The 19,979-nt window shown below is 34.2% G+C and overlaps 1 protein-coding gene across 4 annotated transcripts in view; it reads left to right on the top strand.

The window, feature by feature from the left end:
- The window catches only part of RNGTT (RNA guanylyltransferase and 5'-phosphatase), a 198,009-nt gene that overhangs the window by 115,833 nt on the left and 62,197 nt on the right, over nt 1–19,979 (top strand). For 3 of the 4 annotated variants that reach the window (XR_012074822.1, XM_006200295.3, XM_072965592.1), the window contains exon 13: nt 9,031–9,131. Coding sequence is in view for 3 of the 4 variants with exons in the window: in XM_006200295.3 (XP_006200357.1) it covers nt 9,031–9,131 (101 nt within the window). In the remaining variant the exon portion in view is untranslated. Of the gene's footprint in view, nt 1–9,030; nt 9,132–18,479; nt 18,628–19,979 lie in introns of those variants that run through there. The other variant, XM_072965593.1, reaches the window with a different exon arrangement.

The raw sequence follows: 19,979 nt of genomic DNA, 5'->3' as shown, positions 1-19,979 counted from the left end.
ATAAGCAAGAACAGTGTAGAGCAGTGAGCCAACTTAGAAAACTTGGGCAGACTTCCCTTTAGCTCAGGTATATTTGTGGTCTCATTGCCTAGAACTTTCTTGTAACCCAGTTATTCTTCAAAATTCAATTCATGCATTTTTCTCATTGAAGAAAACTTCCTTTACCCTCACCCCCTGATTTTGGTGTTTCTCTGCAGTAGTTCCTCAGCAACTCTTGTTTATGTTCTTTTGTGCTCCTCTCTCATGTCCCTTGGAGACTGTGTTAAAAACCTCATTGTGGTCAAACTCACTGTCTTGTTAGTTTTTGTATCTTCCCCAAATAGCATGGGTCTGGGCACATAGTAGGTACTTGGTGATGAAGAACTTTCCCTCCATACAGGGTATTTATATGTCTTATTTTGCACAATAGGTATTTGTTAACTGCTTCTCGGTGAAATGTGGAAAGAGGATCTAATCAAGTCACTAAATCAAGAGTTGTTTTACTCTTCTGTCTGGTAGAATTACCAAATAGGATTTCTTTTGCTTTCTTGAAAGCTAAATACGAGAACAACATCAAAAAGTAAACTAATATGTGGTCAGGCCAAGGATCTTTCTTCAGCATGTGGTCCTTCTGAAGAGGGCATTATGTCTCAGGTTTTAGTGTAGGGCCTGGAATATGTATTGTGATAACATAACTGCTCACATTTTACTAGTGGAAATCACAAAGTAGCATGGGGCTGCAAAACATTTTAGATATCTCTGGTCTCAATGTCCTCTTTTAAGCAAGAAAGATGCTATTGCGTTTTTGTAAGCAAGATGGATGATGCCCACATTTGAACTTGCTTAAAGTCAAGAAGTCAGTAGTTAGTAGAGGCAAGTGAGAACCAGAGACCTTGTCCTCTTTACTGTTATGACTGCTAGCTTCCTTTACATCAGAGTTTCTCAACTTTGGTACAACTGACATTTTGGGCTGGATAATTCTCCTTTTTGGGCAGCTGCCCTGTGCATTGTAGGATGTTAGAAACATCCCTGGCCTCTACCCACTAGATGGCAGTAGCTCACCCTTCCCTCTCCTGTGTGACAGCCCAAAATGTAGGCATTGCCAGATAGCCCTTGGGGGGTAAAATCCCTAATTGAGAACCACTGCTTTATTCAACAGATATACCACTTTTGCTTTTATTTCATTTTCTCTGTATTTTGGTTTTAGAGGACTTTTTTGGCAGATGGCCATCCTCCACCTTTAAGCCAGGTTCTGCTCTCATTTGGTAAACTCTTTACTAAACATCTTACTTTGTTGCCTGACATCTGCATTCATTTACATTTTCTCTTTAAGATGATAATGGACATCTCAGGTTATATTGGTAATTGCTTTCGGACATAAACGATCCCTAATTTTTTTAATTTAATAATTCACCTGGTAAAATCAGATTTATTTTTATAGAACTAAGTATTATACGTATCAATTAAATATAGCTTTGATAATTATTTTAGTCTAGATACATGCTGGTGATAATTATTTTAGTCAATACATGCTGGTGAATTTAATGAAATTAAAATGCATTACTCCCTAATTATACATTAGAACATGTAGCATGAGAGGATGTTTCTATATCCTTGTTTATATTCAGCAAGATTATGTATTTCAAGTTTGATATCTTACAAATATTTATTTTTAAAAGGCTTAAGTTCCTGAGGTATGTAGTATCTTTGCCCTTATTATTTTCGGGATCATTGAAAAAGGGTATTTTTTGATAGTTATTGCTATATACAGTCTTTTGTGACTAGTGCTAATTTAAGTCATTTCATAATCTAAATTTAAAAATACAAATTTAAGTACACCTGAGACATTCTATTTATTTACATTCTAATAGGTATCTAAACACATTTTAGTCATGGAATCTCTGTCATTGTTTTATTTACATTCAGTCATCGAGAACTATACTATTTTAAAAATACAATTTTTTAAAAAATTTTGTCAGACATTTTGTTAATTTTCATAAAGTTACTTTGAAATTCTCAATCATATCAAGTCTAGTATTTCAGATTAATATAAATGGTTTGGTGTACAGTCAGATGAGGAATGATTTAACACTTCTGAATTATTGCTGTATAAAAACAGAAGAGTTAGTATCTGCTCTTTTCCACTGGACAAGATTGAGTCGATTTCTAGAGAGAAGAATGTGAAAGATAGTTAATATTTATTTTACAAATAATATTATATTAAAATTATTTTTAAAATTTGTCCAAGGTGCATAATCATTAACATTTCCTAAATTTAATAACTGAGATTGATACGGTTTCTAACTGGTCTCATACTCCTAGTCATATAAATAAATGGGGAGCAGAAGTAAGTGATGGTTTGTCTGAACATACGCCTTTCCCTTGGGGGACGTTCGGGGGTGGGCGTGGGATGCTGACACTCCTTTCCCCCATCCCTTTTATCCCTCCTTACCATAGGGAACCGCTCTTGTAAAAGGTCTGTGATGTTTCTGTCAGATATGCTTTATTACAAAAAAGACTAAGTTTTATGATTCTTTTTCTTAATGGATTCACTGCTGGAAAATTTAGCAGTTTTAACATTTATAAAAATATTTATACTTAGTAAGTTGAAAGAGATTTACTTGTGATCATCCTGAAGGATATAGGTTACCTACATGAATCTCTTGGGGCAAATAAATGGACAGAAACTTACTGAAATACTATGTATTTGATTTTATATTCATTCATGTTAAACACAAGGCTTGGGGGAAAATAGTGTATGTTATGTTCTTAAATTTGCTGCAGATAAAGTGTCTTGTCAACTCCAATGGTTGTCTTAGCAAACCTTGTTATACTAAATTTGTCATTATATAGACTTCTGTTTGAAATACGTGATCCTGTGACTAGGGTTTTCGAAGTTTTTTTTTTTTCAAATTTATTTACTTGTAATTTTAAAAATTATTAGTGAGAACACTGACCAGTTTTTCCTTCCTGAGTGTCTCACTCATAATATGGCGCCATTCCCCATAATGCCCTCGCTGAGTCTCCACATGCTTTCCTCTCCTTTGGGGGATTCTATATTTTTCTACTCCTGTGTTATGCCGTTATTTCCTTCGTGCTGTAAGTCTGCATTGGTGGATATTACCCATTTTTTCAAAGATTACATTGTTCATTCCTGTATAGTATGTCCGAAGCCACTCAAGTAAAATAGTTTCTCTTTTTACTATGTTCCTAGAATACACTAAAACATTTTTTTCCTACGCTGTAGTCTCTCTAGTTACATGGACAATGTTGCAGAACAATTTCCACAACTTTTACATCACTGCAAAGAGAAATTCAGTAACGATTAAGCAGTAACCCCTCTGTCCCCTACTCCATGCCCCCTCCCCACCGTTGACATTTATATCTGAGTCCCTGTTTTCTCTTTTTTTGCTGTATACCATGCGCAGAATCATATGGTAATTCTGTGTTTAACTTTCTGAGAAACCATCAAACTGTGATCCTTAGTGTCTGTATCACTACATTCCTTACAGCAATGTACATGGATTTTAATTTGTTCACATCCTCTCCAATAATAACACTTGTTATTTTCCTTTTTATTTTTTAAATTACAGGCACCCTAGTAGATATGAAGTGGCATTTCACTGTGATTTTGATTTGTGTTTCCCTCATGGCTAATGATAGTGAGCATCTTTTTATGTGCTTATCCACCATTTGTATCTCTCCTGTGGAAGAAATTTCTATTCTCATTCTTCTACAGTTTTTAAAAATGAGTTGTTTGTCTTTTTGTTGTTGTGTTGGAGTCGGAGTTCTTTATGCATTTTGGATATTAAATCCTTATCAGATATATGATTTATGCATATGTTTTCCCATTCTGTAGGTTCAATTTCTTGATGATGTCTTGTGATGCACAAAAGGTTTTTAGATTTGATAAAGTCCAGTTTATCTTTGTTTTCTTTTATTGCTCATGCTTTTGATGTCATATCTTAGAATCTACCACCAAATCCAAGATTATGAAAATTTATCCCTTTATTTTCTTCTAAGAAGTTTGTGATTTTACCTGTTATATTTAGATTGTTGGTCCATTTTTAGTTAGTGTTTGTACATGGTGGGACGTATGGTTCCAGTCTTCATTCTTTTACATGTGGAAGTCCAGCTGTCCCAGCATCGTTTGTTGAAGAGAGTAGTCTCTCCCCATTGTATGGACTTGGCACCCTTGTAAAAAAAAAAATTGGTTATCGGTGTGTGAGTTATTTCTGTACTCTCAATTTTATTCCGTTGGTCTACATGTCTGTCCTCATGTCAACACCTCTGTTTTGACTACTGTAGCTTTATAGTAAGTTTTGGAATTAGAAAGTGTTAGTCTTCCAACTTTGTTGTTCTTTTTTCAAGATTGTTTTGGCTCTTCAGGGCCTCTTGTAACTCCGTATGAATTTGAGGATTGGCTTTTCTATTTACGTAAAAAAAAAGCTGTTGGAATTTTGATAGGGATTGCATTGATTCTGTAGATTGCTTTGGTTAATATTGACATTTTAGCAATATTAAGTCTTCCTAATTGGTGTTCTGAAACCAGTTCCTATGTAGGATGGAGTTTCCCTACACTAACGAGCAATTCTCTGACACCAGCTTAGGGTTCTACAGTTCAACTCAATTCTAACACTATCTACCCAGAGATGGCATCAGATCCAGAGGTTAGGGGCTCAGCCTTGAAGACTGTCCCTCTTCCATCTCCCCTCCATCCCCAACTTCAGATGCCAGTCATAAGTTCAGGTGCTTCTAGTTGACCAGCTGTAGATTGGAGATTCTAATGACCCTCTCCTTGGACCTCAAACACTAGTTAAAGTCCAGATTGCTGCTGGTACTTCTGACCTACTGGCTATAAATCAGAGGTTCCCGTGACCGACTTCTCAGGTTTGATTAGTATGCTAGAGTGGCTCACATAATTCAGAAAAACATAAGACTTAACTAGTTTCCTGGTTTATTATAAAAGGATATAACTGAGAAACAGCCAGAGAAAAGAGATACATAAGGCAAGATAAGAGGGAGGAGTATGGAGCTTCCGTGCCTTTCCAGGTGTGCTACACTTCCCGAATATTCATGTGTTCACCAACTCATAAGCTCTCTAAACACTTCACCCCCCCCCCTTTTTTTGGTTTTTATGGAGGCTGATTACACAGGCATGATTGATGAAATCACTGCCATTGGCATTTGATCCAGCCTCTAGCCCCTCTCCCCTCCCTGGAGGTCAGAGGGGTGGGAATGAAAGTTCCAACCCTCTTATTACTTGGTTGGCTCACCTGACAACCAGCCCTCATTCTTAGGTGTTTCCCCAGAGTCACCTTATTAATTAATATAATAAAAGACCATTATCACTCTCATCATTTTGGAAATTCCAGGGTTTTAGGAGTTCTATGCCAGAAATGGGGAATAAGACCAAATATATATTTTATTATAAATCACAATGTCACTTTTCCTATCTATGGATATGGGATGTCTTCCTAGTTTTAGGTCTTTTAAAACTTTTTCAGTAATGTTTTGTAATTTTCAGTGTACAGATCATTCATTTCCTTGGATTAATTTTTTCTTAGGTATTTGTTCTTTCAGTTGCTATTGTAGATAGCATTGGTTTCCTAATTTCCTTTTTTGAATTGTTCATTGCTGTTGTATAGAAACAACTGATTTTTTTGTGTTGATAATACCACCAAAATATTACATTTTTAGGAATAAATTTAACAAAAGTTGTGTAAGACCTGTACACCGAAAACTACAAAACATTGCTGAGAGGAATTTAGGAAGAGCTATTATTATTAGAGCTCTATTTATTAATAGAGACTTGCAGTTAATGAACTGAAAGATTCAATATTGTTAGGATGTTATTTCTCTCTTAATTGATCTATTGATTCAGTGTGCTCTTACTTAAAATCCCAGCAGACTTACTTTTCATAGAAATTGACCACATGATTTTAAAATATATCTGGAAATATAAATGCTACAATAGCTAAGAGAGTTTGGAAAAAGAAGATCAAAGTTTGAAATATACAACCTGGTTTCAAAACTTAATATAAAGCTGCAGTAATCAAGACTATGTTATTAGCAGGAAGAAAGGCATATTTATTAATGCAACAGATTAGTGAGAATAGAAATATATCTATATCTATAAACAGTTGATTTTTGACAGAGATGCCAAGGCAATTCATTCAGTGAGGGAAGTATAATCTTTTCAACAAATGATACTGGATCAATTTGATATCCATCTGCCAAACAACGACTGTCACTTTCCCTTACTTTAACACACCATATAAATAAATTAACCTCAAATGGATCATATATCTAAAAATAAAAAAAAACTATAAAATTTCCTTAAGAAAATGTAGTGAAAATTGCAGTGACCTTAGGATAGACAAAGATTCCTTAAAGAGGGCACAAAAAGCACAAATTATAAAAGTTTAAAATTGACGATTTTGAAACGATGCTTAACATCACTAATCATCAGGGAAATGCAAATCAAAACCACCCCGAGCTATCACTTCACACCAGTTAGGGTGGCCATTATCAGAAAGTGAAAAGATAACATGCTGCTGAGCATGTGGAGATAAGGGAACCCTTGTGCACTGTTAGTAGGAATGTACATTGATACTGCTCTTACCAAAAAAAAGTATGGAGGTTCCTCAAAAAATGGTAATTCCACTTTTGGGTTTGTAGCTAAAAGAAGTAAAATCAGCACCTCGAAGAGATATCTACATTCCCATCTTTATTGCAGAGGTATTCACAGTAGCCAGAATATGGAAACAAGCTATGTGTCGGTCAATGGATGAATGGATAAAGAAAATACTGTATGTATATACAGAGGAATATTATTCAGCCTTAAGAAGGAAATTCTGCCATTTGTGACAACATGAATGAATCTGGAATACATTATACTAAGTGAAATAAGCAGACCTAGAAAGACAAATATCTCATGATCTCACATATGTATGAAATGTGAGGAAAAAAAAAGTCAAACTTTAAGTGTGGAATGGTGGTTACCAGGGGCTGGGGGCTAAGGGAAGAGGGGAGCTATTGACCAAAGGGTAGAAAGTTTTAGTTATAAGATGCATAAGTTCTGGAGACCTAAGGTATAGCATGGCAACTGTGGTTAATAATGAAGTATACTTGAAATTTCCTCAGGGAATAGATCTTAAATGTTCTTACAACACACACAAAGAAGTAACTGTGAGATGATGTATATGCTAATTAGCTTGATTGTGGTAATCATTTCACAATGTATACATACATCAAAACATCATATTGTATGCCTTAAATTTTTTTATTTCTCAACCATACCTCAGTAAGGCTGGAAGAAAATAGATAATTGGACTTCATTAAAATATCTTCAAAGAAATTGCTAAGAAAATGAAAAGGCAAGACAAAAACTAAGAGAAAAAATTTGCAGTGCATGTATCCAAACAAAGCTATTTATCCAGAATATACAAGCAACTTTTTATAAGGAGATAATGCAGTAAAAACAAGGGTAAAATTTTGAACAGACACTTCACTAAAGAAGATTCACAGATAGCCAATAAGCAAATTAAAAGATCTTCAGCATCTTTTATCATTAGAGAAATGCATATTAAAGTTATGAGACATACTTTAGAATTAAAAATTTAGAATGAAAATTTATTTAAAATTAATTTAAAAGCTTTATTTTCCCCCACAATTAACAAATGTGTTTCATGTTAGTTTAGTTGGACGTTTTCTTCCTATGGTTGCCTTTCTCATTGGCTACACCATTGGCAAGGAAATTTATCGTTGGGGAAAGGGTTAGATTTCATAGAGATGCTCTGAGCTAATCACAGAAATGAGAGGGTATGACCCAGTAACCCCTGAAGGAGTCGATGAGCTCAAGGAGTCCTTTCAACTAAAGGCTTGGGGACAATATAGGCTACTGCATCCTGCCCTTTGGAGATACTGGCAGGATCCTCCTTGCCGAAGGGACAAAACACAGCCTCTGTGATCAAGAAGCATAAAAGCCACATAATTCCCTCAGTGTCTGCCAAATCCTCTTCCTCAGTGGCCTATGCAGGAGCATTTTAGCCAAGTAGGTAACTGGCTTCTGCCTTGGGGTCCAGAGTGCATTCTTCACCAAGTACAAGATTGGTCTTCACTCCAGAGTTCACTGGTTACACAGTTGTTAGTTTGTGCTTCGGCGGGTGGATGTGGAGCAGATTGATCTCTCATATATTACTGGTGGGAATGGAAGATGCTATTGCCACTTTGGAAGACAATTTGACAGTATCCTGTAAAATTAAACATGCATTTACCATGTGACCCAGCCATCCTACTTCTGTTTACCTCAAAGTTTTGAAAACATGTGTCCACACAGATGTTCAGAGCAGCATCATTCATGATAACCTTAAAATGGGAACATCCCAGATATTCATCAACTTGGTAAATGCATTAACAATTTGTCATATAGATGTAGAATGGAATCCCACTCAGTTTAATACAAAGGAACAGGCTACTAATATATGCACCAGCCTATTGCAGAACCTTGTGTTAAGAATTTCCTGCGAATTCCAGAAAGGACATAACTATAGTGATAGAAAGAAGGTCACTGTTGCCAGAGAATTGGTGGGAGGGAATTGACTGCAGATGATAAGAGGGAACTTTTTGGGGTGATGGAAGTGCTATATATATCATGATTTTGGTGATGATTGCATGGTTGTATCCGTTTGTCAAAATTCGTTGGCTAATTTTATTCGTTGTCAGTTATCCCACAGTAAAACTGAATAAGAAAAAACAAAAAAAAAATTTAAATGATTTAACTTCCTTTAAGGCATAGTAGGATCAGAGGGAAATAACAGGTTTCATTCTTCTTTGAGACTTTCACAAGCAAGGGTCTGCATCCTCTGGCAGAAAAAGGAGAACAGCCCTCAGTAAGATGGTAGATATCCAACTCCACTCATCCATTGGATGATTATATTCAGAAAAGAAGCAGTGATTTTGCTCAATAAAAATAATTAATATTTAATAAAGCAAATGTTTAAATTTTCAGCTTCTTATTAACTATTACTATGATTTTAATCACTTCAGAAATATAAACCTGGTCGATGTGATGATATTTTGAAATGGAAGCCTCCCAGTCTGAATTCTGTGGATTTTCGCCTAAAAATAACAAGAATGGGAGGAGAAGGGTAAGTGTGCACCTTTGTTCCCCCATCATTTTTTACATGAAATAATGCTGTTTGTATAAGGCTTCACTGTTTACTAGGTATTTTACATACACTTTAAAAAAAAGTATGTAAAAGTACATATATTTTATATATGTACCCCAAAATATGGATTACTTCTTTGACCTATTATAGCTAACATTTTGTAGCATCCTTTAATCTTTACTAATTTTAGTAAATAGAGAATGAACTTTGTTACATTGTAAGTGAAAATAAATTTTACTTGAAAGTAATCCTGTCAAGTGAATAATAAACCTAAGATATTATTATTATTAATTATTATTATTATTATTATTATTATTATTAAAATGTTTTGAAACAAGCCTTTTTTCCTTTGAAGGAAACTACTTCATGTTTACATTTGCATAGCAAACATTTATCTATATATTATTGGGATAAGGTTTTAATTGTTGAATTTCATTAAGATTTTTTCATAATGTTCATTAATTGTTAAGTTTTTTCATTTATTGGTTAATCTTTTGTGACTTCATTGGTTGCTATTTTAGAATAAAAGATGCTTTAGCATGAATATTTTCATTATTTTTCCAAAGTCTTGTTTTATTTTACCTTGTTCCACAATATTTTATGGCATCGTATATAAGTGAATACATAACAACAAAACAGATGTTTAATCAAGGAAATCATAAAGAGAAAATAAATAAAGTAACGCTGTCAGAGAGATTAAGTTTCCCAGTGCATGCCATGAAATACTTTTTACTTGCCAAAGATGAACTACAGACTTGGTCTTTTGTAATGAAGGATGTATGATCAGTTATGTGAATCCAAATTCCAGAGGATTAAGTCTCTTAAAAGACTGTACTGTCTTAAGTAAAGGACACTGTGTAGTGTGGTGAGTCCTAACTACAAAAAGGAGTTTATTAAATCATATGGGTATCAGTTTTCAAAAAATAGAGTAATTAGTATTTTTATCTTTAAATAAGAATTTGTGACTTAATAACAAAGTACAGTTTAGGCAGAACAGTTATCTGGGGTCCCAAATAGTGTTGTTTTAGGTATTTTGTTCTGTATTGGTCTGGTTTAATCCAAGGATAGATAGATAACTTTCGACTGTATAAGTTATATGTATAATATATATATATATTATATATATATAATATATATATTCCATACAATAATAACAAAGATTAGATAAGAGAAATAATGTTGGCAACCCAGAATATCTGTACACCAAATATCTGTATACTTTGTCAAGAAGAATAGTGTTGGCTTTACTACTTATCAGTACTTAGCCAAAAATATTATTTCTTTAATTTAATCCTAGCTATGCATTGGCATCAATATTAATATCAATATTTATTAATTACTAAGTAATATCATCAATATAATGTATTATATTAATGTGATACTATTAATTATTAATAAGATGAATCATTGAATATTATTAATCAATATTTTTGGAAACTATGGTTCCCTCTGTAATATCTTTGGATAAGTATTGATAAGTAGTAAGCTCCAGATCATTATTCCTGACAAAGTACTTGGTGTACAGGTATTCTGGGTTGCTGGTTCACAGTGAAACCTCCACATCAGTAGTTATGCAAGCTGAGTGTAGGCCTGGCGTGTTTTTATGGAAATGTCTTAGAGACATTTTCACTTCTAGTGGTGGTGGCTGAGGGATTAATTTGAATGGGGCTGCCTGCATCTTTTTTTTTTTCCTTAAAAGACATAGATGAATATGGTTCTGTGGAAATAAGACTTCAAAGCTGAAGTAAAATTTGTTAAATTGCTTCATTACTAAATCTTCTAATTTGCCTAATGCTTTATTTATGGTATTTCATTAAGGAGTATAAACTCTTGTGTGTTTTTATTGATTGCTTCATTGAGTTTTGAAAGATGATTTTGTTTTGGTTTTTACGGATTGTAATTCTTAGCAGGACTTAAAAGCTACCCGAGGCTAAATGTAGAATGTCCATTGTTCTAAGTAGTAAAAATGATATTATTTTTTCCTTGTAATTGTCCATTGCAATTAAGTATAGCAAAATGTAATTCTGTTCAGTAGTTTGTCATTTGCTTTTGTTCTTAGTACGTTTTTAAATGTATTTTATTTTTTAAAACCTTTATCAATTTAAATGTCTTATAAAAATGAATCATTTTTTATTCTACTGCATCTTTAAATCTTTAAAACACACTGAAATATCAGCATTTACAGTGATTTTTTTTCTGATATGAATATGCAAGTTACATTGGTGGAGGCACATGATTAATTTATGTAACATGAGTGTCAGTTCTCAAAAATGGGGTTTTTAATATGAAATATAATGTGATGAGTATTGTGTAAAATATGTATTATTCAGTTAGCCTGAGTAATGTGTTTCTTTTCATGTAAAGAATGTTATGTATTATAGCAGTTTTCACAAAATAAATGAGTTTATATCTAATGCTTATGTTAGGTGTGGTTTTTTAGAGAGCATAATAAGAAACATGCCTGTAGTAGTTTGAAAGGAGAGTATCTATGTGTCTGAATGATAAGAATCCAAGCATATGCCTAGTGAAGTGGGACTAGGATACTGAAATACCATGAGAGAAGCTAATTTCTTTTCTTGATTGTACTTCTAAATATTTCTACAAGGCTTAGTATAGAGTGGAATGTCTTGAAAGATACACATACCAATCTTTGAAAATATCTGCAATGATTTTTTTTAAATGCAGTTTTAGGCTTTCAAAGTATAGTTTTGAACCTCCCTCAGCTGCTGTAATAAGGTGATTGTAGTATAGATTCCTGTTAGATTAAAATTTAATGAAAATAAAAAATCTATTAAATGCCCTGTTGGTGGCAATTAAAATCTAAAGTTTGCTCTTTTCACTTCTTGTAGTGTCATTTCTGAAAATTTGAGGTATATTTATTTAATGTTGATTTATCATGGCCTGAAATAACTTGTGTATATCTTAGCAGTTTACATTGTGTTGACCTTTATAGACATACAATACAGATTTTCATCTGAGAGCTTTACATTGCTTTAAAAGTATTGTGGGTTTATATTAACCAATCTACAACCAAAACCTGTGGTCATTGTCAGAAGCTAGGATTACAAAGGTTGTGTTCTGGAAAGTGCAAACTCTAGAATATGATGTCAGTGACTTACAGTGAGCCCGATAAACTTGCTGTTTGTGTAGCGTAGTTTAGAGCATAGGTTCTAGGTTTAAATCTTGTCAGCTGTGTGATCTTGAGCACATTCCTTTTTTCTGTGCCTCTAATTCCTCATCAGGAAAATGGGATTCACAAGACTTTTGTGAGGATTAAATGAACTAATATATGTAAAATATTTTAGAACAGGTAGCACATGGTAAATGTTTCACTGTTTGCTATTATTTTTTGTTGTTTTCAGTAAGATAGATTTAAAAGTCCATATTCCCTTTTTGCCAGTCCTGTAATTCTGTGGTTTGCTGAACCGTGTAAATTCACTTTTCAATGTGAATCATTTCCTGTTTGATTCCAATCTCTGTTAAGTTTTCCCTTTTAAAATGCATGTATCTTCAATTTATTTGTGTAATTAATTATAAATTGTTAAAACACCTGGAGAGCAAGAACATAACAAAGTCACAAAACTTATTTATAGACTTTTTTGGTAACAAATGTCTTAAAATAGTGGTTGACAGTATGTATAGTGGTTAAGAACATGGATTATTGGCCAAGACTGCACAGAACCAAATCTTAGGTCTGCTACTAACTTGCTGTTATAGTCTTGTTCCTTAAATTTTCTAAGCTTCTTCATCTGTAAAATGTCCACAGTAATAGTGCTTAGCACATAGATTTATTGGGAAGATTTATTCAGACCCTGTGTTTAATTGTAGAAGTGAACAAAGTAAATACGGATTCTGCCCTTGTTGACTTTGCGATTACAAGCTAGTGGGCTAAAATGCAAAAAAAAATTATTGCTTTATGAGGTTTTGTAGGGATTAAATAAAATGATGCATTTCAGGTCTGGGCATTTGAAGTTGAGAAATGCTAGCTTAGTAATAAGCACAATGAAGTAAGTAGAATCAACCACACGATTCTACTTTACTTGAAAATGTATAAAAAAGTCCTCTCATTCTGCTGACTTAAGTGTAATTTTCCTTTTGCTTAGATTTATTTTTAGAAAAGAATGATTAATTCCATTTCTCATGCTTATTTGAACTAGTGTTATTATTTTTAAGAAAGAAATTATAGTGGTAAAATATTCCAAATGTTGGAAAAAAGTTCTTATACGAGAAAGGATTAAGTCAGCAAGAATATAGGTAATAAACTATTTGGGGGAAATATCTTATTTCTTTTTCTTTTTTCCCCATCTGCTCTGTTTTAAAATGAAATGCTTCACTGTTTTATCTACATTTCATTAAAAAGTTATTTTAAATAAGTGAAATTAGAGGTAAGAATAGTAGTATAACCTGTGTGATTATATAGTACATTTAATGACTGTGATTTGGCATATAGCTGGTTATATTTTCAGGGGTATAACCGTGGCCACTTCTATCTTTTAGCAAATGGCCCATGGTATCTGCTTTGGCTATCCTATTTGAAAATATTCTCAACCACTCAGAAATTTTTTAAGACAAATGCTTCCTTAGGTTTCAGTCCTTTGAGTGGTTACTCTGTCAAATTCTTGTCTATACTTTATTTCCAGTGTGGGCTGGGAGAGGAAAGAGGAGCTGTAGCTGGCTTTTCAATTCTTCTGCCCTGCTATCTATTAGTTACTGGTAATCCCTGTTAACGCTTTCATTTTATCTTCCCTACTTCCTACAGAAAATCTTTCTTAGGCCATCTACCAAAAATAAATACTATAGTCAATACACCTAGGAGAAAAGAAGCATGTGGTCTCAAAACGTGTATTTACAACCTCACTGAAGTCAAAATACTTTCTTTCACTTGTTAATTTACGAAGGAGAAATTGGTATCACCTTTGTTTCATCATTTGGTTTTATGGAATTTAACTTTCATATTTATTCATTTAAAATTCTTTACAACGAGAATCTTTTGCTTGTATCATTTGTTCTAATTTAACATGTTTTCCTTAATTGCAGTTTTTCTAAGTTAGCTTTTGTGCTATAAGAAGCTTGTTACCTGTGGATATCTCTGAGGAATTGTGTATAGATTAAATACTAGTGCATTTCCTACTTTGAATCACATTGAAGAGAATGAGATTCAAACTAATCTAGGTAACTTGTGAACCCAGTATTTTACTGTAGACCTTCTTGAGTTTGTATTGTATATGTGAAGGAGAGTTACTTTATATGCCATTATATTTGTCTACTGCAGAAAAAATAGTGTTTATAACAAAAATATTACCTAAGCCTTCAGACAATGAAGCATTTATGTTGTAGTCTACTGGGGTTCACTTGATACAATTATGGATGGAATTTTAAAAATTAGCAATTTGTTATATCTTGCTGTGTTAGGATTTGGCCTGAAGTATTTATGAAGTTACTATACATTTATTGGTAAACATCCCAAGTTCAAATTCTTGCTTATTTCTTAAGGGTAAATGGAAGAAAAATTTGAGCTTTTCAGCCACAGTGCATTTCTCTGTTAAAATCAATTATGGAATAAATTAAATAGCTCTGATTATTAAAATAATTGCAAAATAATTAATGATAAAATTATATTCTTTTAACTTTCACAGTCTGTTTTGAACCAAGCCATTTAATTTGGTTTAAAGAGTTAATTATGACAAGAGGATATTTAATATCCTCTAGCATATGACAGCTTCAAAATATAAATATGGTAATTTATTGTAAAAAGAAGAAAGCTCGGGCACATCATTGTTAATGCAGTCCTTTTATCTCTGGAAAATGGAACTCATATTAAGCTTTGAATCTCAGGGGAAAGAATATGGGGGAAGGGTATGGAAGGAGCTCATTTTGTTCTTTGTATACATAAGAAAACTATCTTAGCAAACTGGACTTCCAAGTGTTGAATAATGGGATAGTAAGAACAATTATGACCCATCATTTTTTCTAAGCTTCATGTAGCAGTATTGCTAGTGGTTTTTTTTTTTAATATTTTAATGTTATTATATTGGTGCCTGTTACATATGACTTTTGTTTAAAAAATATATTCTTAATCATAGGAAACATATTTCACTGTGTAATTGCAACTTAAGCTTTAGGTTTTCTAAACGCCCATACACTATACCAGCATTGTTCAATGTAAACACTACAGATTTAACAGTTATGTTTATAATAATTTACCACCTTATAATATTTTAATCAGAAACCTTTATCAACGAGATGTTTTCTACAACTGCAGCTCAAAGATAGTTCATGTTCCTATTGATAAACAAAAGTCATTGAGGTTTCATAAACATGTTTTCAATCATCAAAGGAAGTCTAGATTATGCAGCTTTTTAAAAAAGTACATTTTATTTTTATTTAACTGTTTGAAAATTAATGATCTAAATTGTATGTAGGTAAATTGTATGTTAACATCTTAGTATCAAGTTAATTAACAAATTAGTAATATTTGTTAGTATCGAATATTTTTACTAACTATTATACAGTTAGACAAGTTCCTCAAATATTATCAAATTTGCCTCTTTTGGGTAATGTTTTAATTTTTATAACAAGAGCTGGAATTTGTATTATTCAGATTTTAAAATTGCTTCAGCATTTAAATATGGATTTATTGTAGAAAGTATAGACCATATTATATAATCTCAAGGAATTTAAGAATACATTAACTGTAAATTACATGAATTCATTACTAAGAAACAAAGGCCTTTATTCATCTTTTTCAGAATCTAATTTATAAAAATGAAAAAAAAATCGCTATCCTACTTGTCCTCCATTTATTTTTAGACTTTCAGCATAGTAAGTAGCCATGGTAGTTAAAACTGATTAATCACTATTCAGTAACCGTTTCTTGAAAACCATCTGTGTGCAAACCACATTGTTAGGTGCTGGGAATTAAAAGATGGATAAGCCTACTCTGAAGGTAAGAGTATCTTGACTGGAGAGACAGATACAGATACATATCAGTGTGACAGATGCTGTACTATCAGTGTGAATAAGGTATTACAGGAGCCCGGACAGTCTTATATTACGTGTAAAATATTTTGTCAGTAATAGCACAAAGAAAGTTCCATAGAAGATGGTTCATTTGAGTAGAACTTTGTAAATATATAAACAAGGCATTCAAGATATTTAGTTTGAAAAAAGTCATGAAATTACACGATATATTGATTAAATAACTAGAGTATATGGTAGTGGAGACTTGAATAAAGTCGACCAGGACCAGATTGTGATAGACCAAGAAAACCAGAGTAGAGAATTAGGACTGACCTTGGAGAGTTAGCGATCAATAAGAAGAATTGATATTATCTCTGCTTTAGAAAGTAGCTGGCTAGAAAATAGAGATCACCCACATAGTCTAGTCAATTTTACAAGCCAGAAACCTAGGAATCATCTTTGTCTCCCTTATCTAGGTTATCCAATGAAGTCCTGTTAGTTTTACTTAGATATTGCTTAAATCTACAGACTTTCTTTTGTTCCATAGTCATGATCTCAGTTCAGACTAGCACTGTATTTCCTGGACTACTGCAGTAGCCTCTTACTGGTCTTATTGTACTACCCTTATTCTCACCTAGTACATTGTCTGACATTAGTAGGCATTGCTAGAACCCTGTCCACACCACTGCCATCGCCTCTCCCCCACGACACCCCTTTTAGGTTAGCGTTTGCCTGGTGCAGTAGGTTGAAAAGTTTCCCTCAGATAGGTATGTTGAATGCTTTGGTGCCTATGAATGTGACCCTGTTTGGAAATAGTCTTTGTAGATGGAATCAAAGTGTAAGTTAAGTGAGGTAATACTGGAATAGGGTGGGCCCTTAATCCAGTAGACTGGTGTCGTTAGAGAGATGTGGTAAGAGGAGAAAGGACACAGAGATACAGGAGGAGAGAATGCCATGTGACGAGGGAGACTAGGGTTGAAGTGCTGCAGCTCTAAGCCAAGGAAAACCGAGGATTGTTGGTAAACCACCAGAAGCTAGGAAGAGGCAAGAAAGGATTTCTATGGGTTTCAGGGTGGGCGTGATGCTGTCAACACCTTGATTTCAGACCTCTGGCCCTAAGAACTGTAAGACGATATGTTTCCGTTGTTTTAAGCCACCCACTTTGTGGTACTTTGTTATGGCAGTCCTAGGAAACCAATACCCCTGGTATATATTGTTTTACCTTTTAACTTGAGTAATTCTCTTTCCTCATAGTTTAGATTTATGTCTTGTAAACAGCACTTAGCTGGATTGATTCTCTTTTGGTTATATTTTGTCTTTTAAATGGAACATTTTGCTTTTTATACAGCAGTCCTTCTAATATTTAAAGAAAAAGGAATGGTGGAAAGTAAGCCTAGCCACATAATGAAGTGTATAATGATTGTGAGCATTTAATAAGGCTTTAGTTTACTACAGTTAAGCTATCCTGATAGTCTTCATTCTCTGAAGTGCCCGTGTTTTGGGTTTGGGGGTGTTCATTAGTTAGACTCTGACCTAGTCTGTGTCATGCAGCTCTTCCACCCCTTTTCACATCTGAACATTGAGAGCTTTGGAAAGATCACTTCTAAAGTAACTTTCTGCTCTACATTTGCATGATTGAGTGTATACAATTGATGCTTATTATTCACAGATTCTGCAGTTGTGGGTTCACCTACTAGCTACAATTTATTTGTAATCTCAAAATTAATACTTGCAATGCCTTCACAGTCGCTCATGGGTATGCACAGAGTGACAAAAATTAGGAGTCATCTGATGTTCATGTTCCCAGCTGAAGTCGAACAAGGCAATGCTCTGCTTTCTTGTTTTAACTCTCATACTATAAACAAGTGTCTTTTTTGTGGTGCTGTGTTTTTCACATTTTGGTGCTTTGTGTGTGTGTCTGTGTGTGTGGTTTCCCTGTTTAAATGGCCTCCAAACTATAGTGCTAAAGTGCTGTCCAGTGTTCTGAAGTGCAAGAAAGCTATGATGTGCCTTCCGGAGAAAACATGTATGTTAGATAAGCTTCATTCAGGCAGGAGTTACAGCGTTACTGGCCATAAGTTCAATGTTAATGGATCAACAATATATGTTAAATAATAAATCTTTAAACAAAAACACACAGAAAGCAAAGTTATATGTTATTTGGTTGACAAAAACATTATGATCAGAGGATTGCAGGAACCTAAATGCTTTATTTCCCCCAGGAGCAATGGTTCAGTATTCACTAATTCAGTGTTCCTGGTGATTTTATAGAACATAACTACTGAGAATGACAAGAAGGACTGAATATTTTTTCTTTTACCTTGTCCTTATGCTCCTTGGAATAATAAGCTCTTCTTTTTTCCCTAGGATCTACCATTCTGCACATTGGCGACACTTAATAAATACCTGTTCACTGAATAAATGAATCTTCATGTCTCTCACACAATAGATGACTAATACAGTCGGCCCTTTGCATCCCTGGATTCTGCATCCTGAGGAGGGCCGACTGTCCTGTGCCATAAATAGTATATGAGGGACTCGAGCATCTTTGGATTTTGGTATCCATTGTGGGGGGGGAGGTCCTGGAACCAGTCCCCTGGGGATACCAAGTGAGGACTGTACATTTTTGTTGAATAATTAGTACTGAATAATTTATATTTGCCTACAAAAGATACTAGACTAGAATGTTACTTTCATTTTAAATTTTATTTTGTTGTATTTAAGAAATAAAATTAGACTTCTTTACATTTTGGAGCTGTATACAGACAGATACCATTGTTACTGATGAAGGAACTTTTTTTCCTCTAATGTCCTAGAATATTGTCATGATTCTGTGAGATCAAAGATGTCATTTTGAAAGTACCTTAGATTTGGAATCCTTATGCTGACAAAAAGTCCTGGAAGTATTTTTGAAACAATAGCATTAGAAATGTTCTGGCAAAATTCCCTGTAATTATGTTCGTCTGCCAAAATTTCACTGGCTAATTTATAATTATGTAAGTTGCTCCTTGGAACTTTTTCAAAGTATACCTGTCATTTGGTTTTCTTTTTTTTAAGTCCATTTTTCATGTATATCTTGTATTATACATACTAGAATGTTTTGATGCATTGTGTATTTCTGCTCATTGGAAGCTCTAAAACACAGAATTTTTGACCCTCACTGTACAGTCTAGCAGAAGCATAGATATTAAACCTTTTAATGACTAACTGTACTTAGTTACCTAGATAAGTCAGTGGCTTGTCATTCTAAAAGTAGACTCCTCCCTGACACCTGTCCATCAGGGGGAAGGAGGTGCTGCCTTGTTACTGCCAGGTGGAAGTGGAAGCCCAGTTTCCCCTCTTGACCTCTGTAGAATGGTGTGGGGAGGGGGCAGCGTTTGGTGGGGAAGACTGGGAGATGCTCCTTATTTCTGCTGATCAGGGGTCTAAGTTCAGAATCCCCTTGTGGATGGGGGTGGAAGTCTAGTTCTTCCATGGTCTTCACTATCATTGTGGTTGTGGAGGAGGATGTCTCTCATGGCTCCCCAGTCAGCTTTCTCTGTCCACATCCTGGCAAAGGTTTGGAGCTCCTTGTTAAAGTCTGGTGAGGATGGACATCCAGGCCCCCTACTTGGTTGGGCTCTGCTGTTAGGGCTGGCAATGGCACAAAGTTTTTTCTGTGGCGGTTTGCTAGAGTAGAGTGGTGATTAACTAAAAGTTTTCTATCTTGCTAGGCTGTCCATTTCCTGGATGGAGAGAGCAGGCTTTTTTTCTGGTCTTCTCCCATTGGCTTATTGGCTTCTCTTGTTCCCAGTCTAAAATGCATGAAGCAAAAAATAAAAACACCTAGGGTATTTATTACCATGTTCCTTGGGTCTTAAGCTCCCT

This window comes from Vicugna pacos, chromosome 8 (genome assembly GCF_048564905.1).
Source record: "Vicugna pacos chromosome 8, VicPac4, whole genome shotgun sequence".
Taxonomy (NCBI): domain Eukaryota; kingdom Metazoa; phylum Chordata; class Mammalia; order Artiodactyla; family Camelidae; genus Vicugna; species Vicugna pacos.
This window is presented reverse-complemented; position numbering and strand designations above follow the sequence as displayed.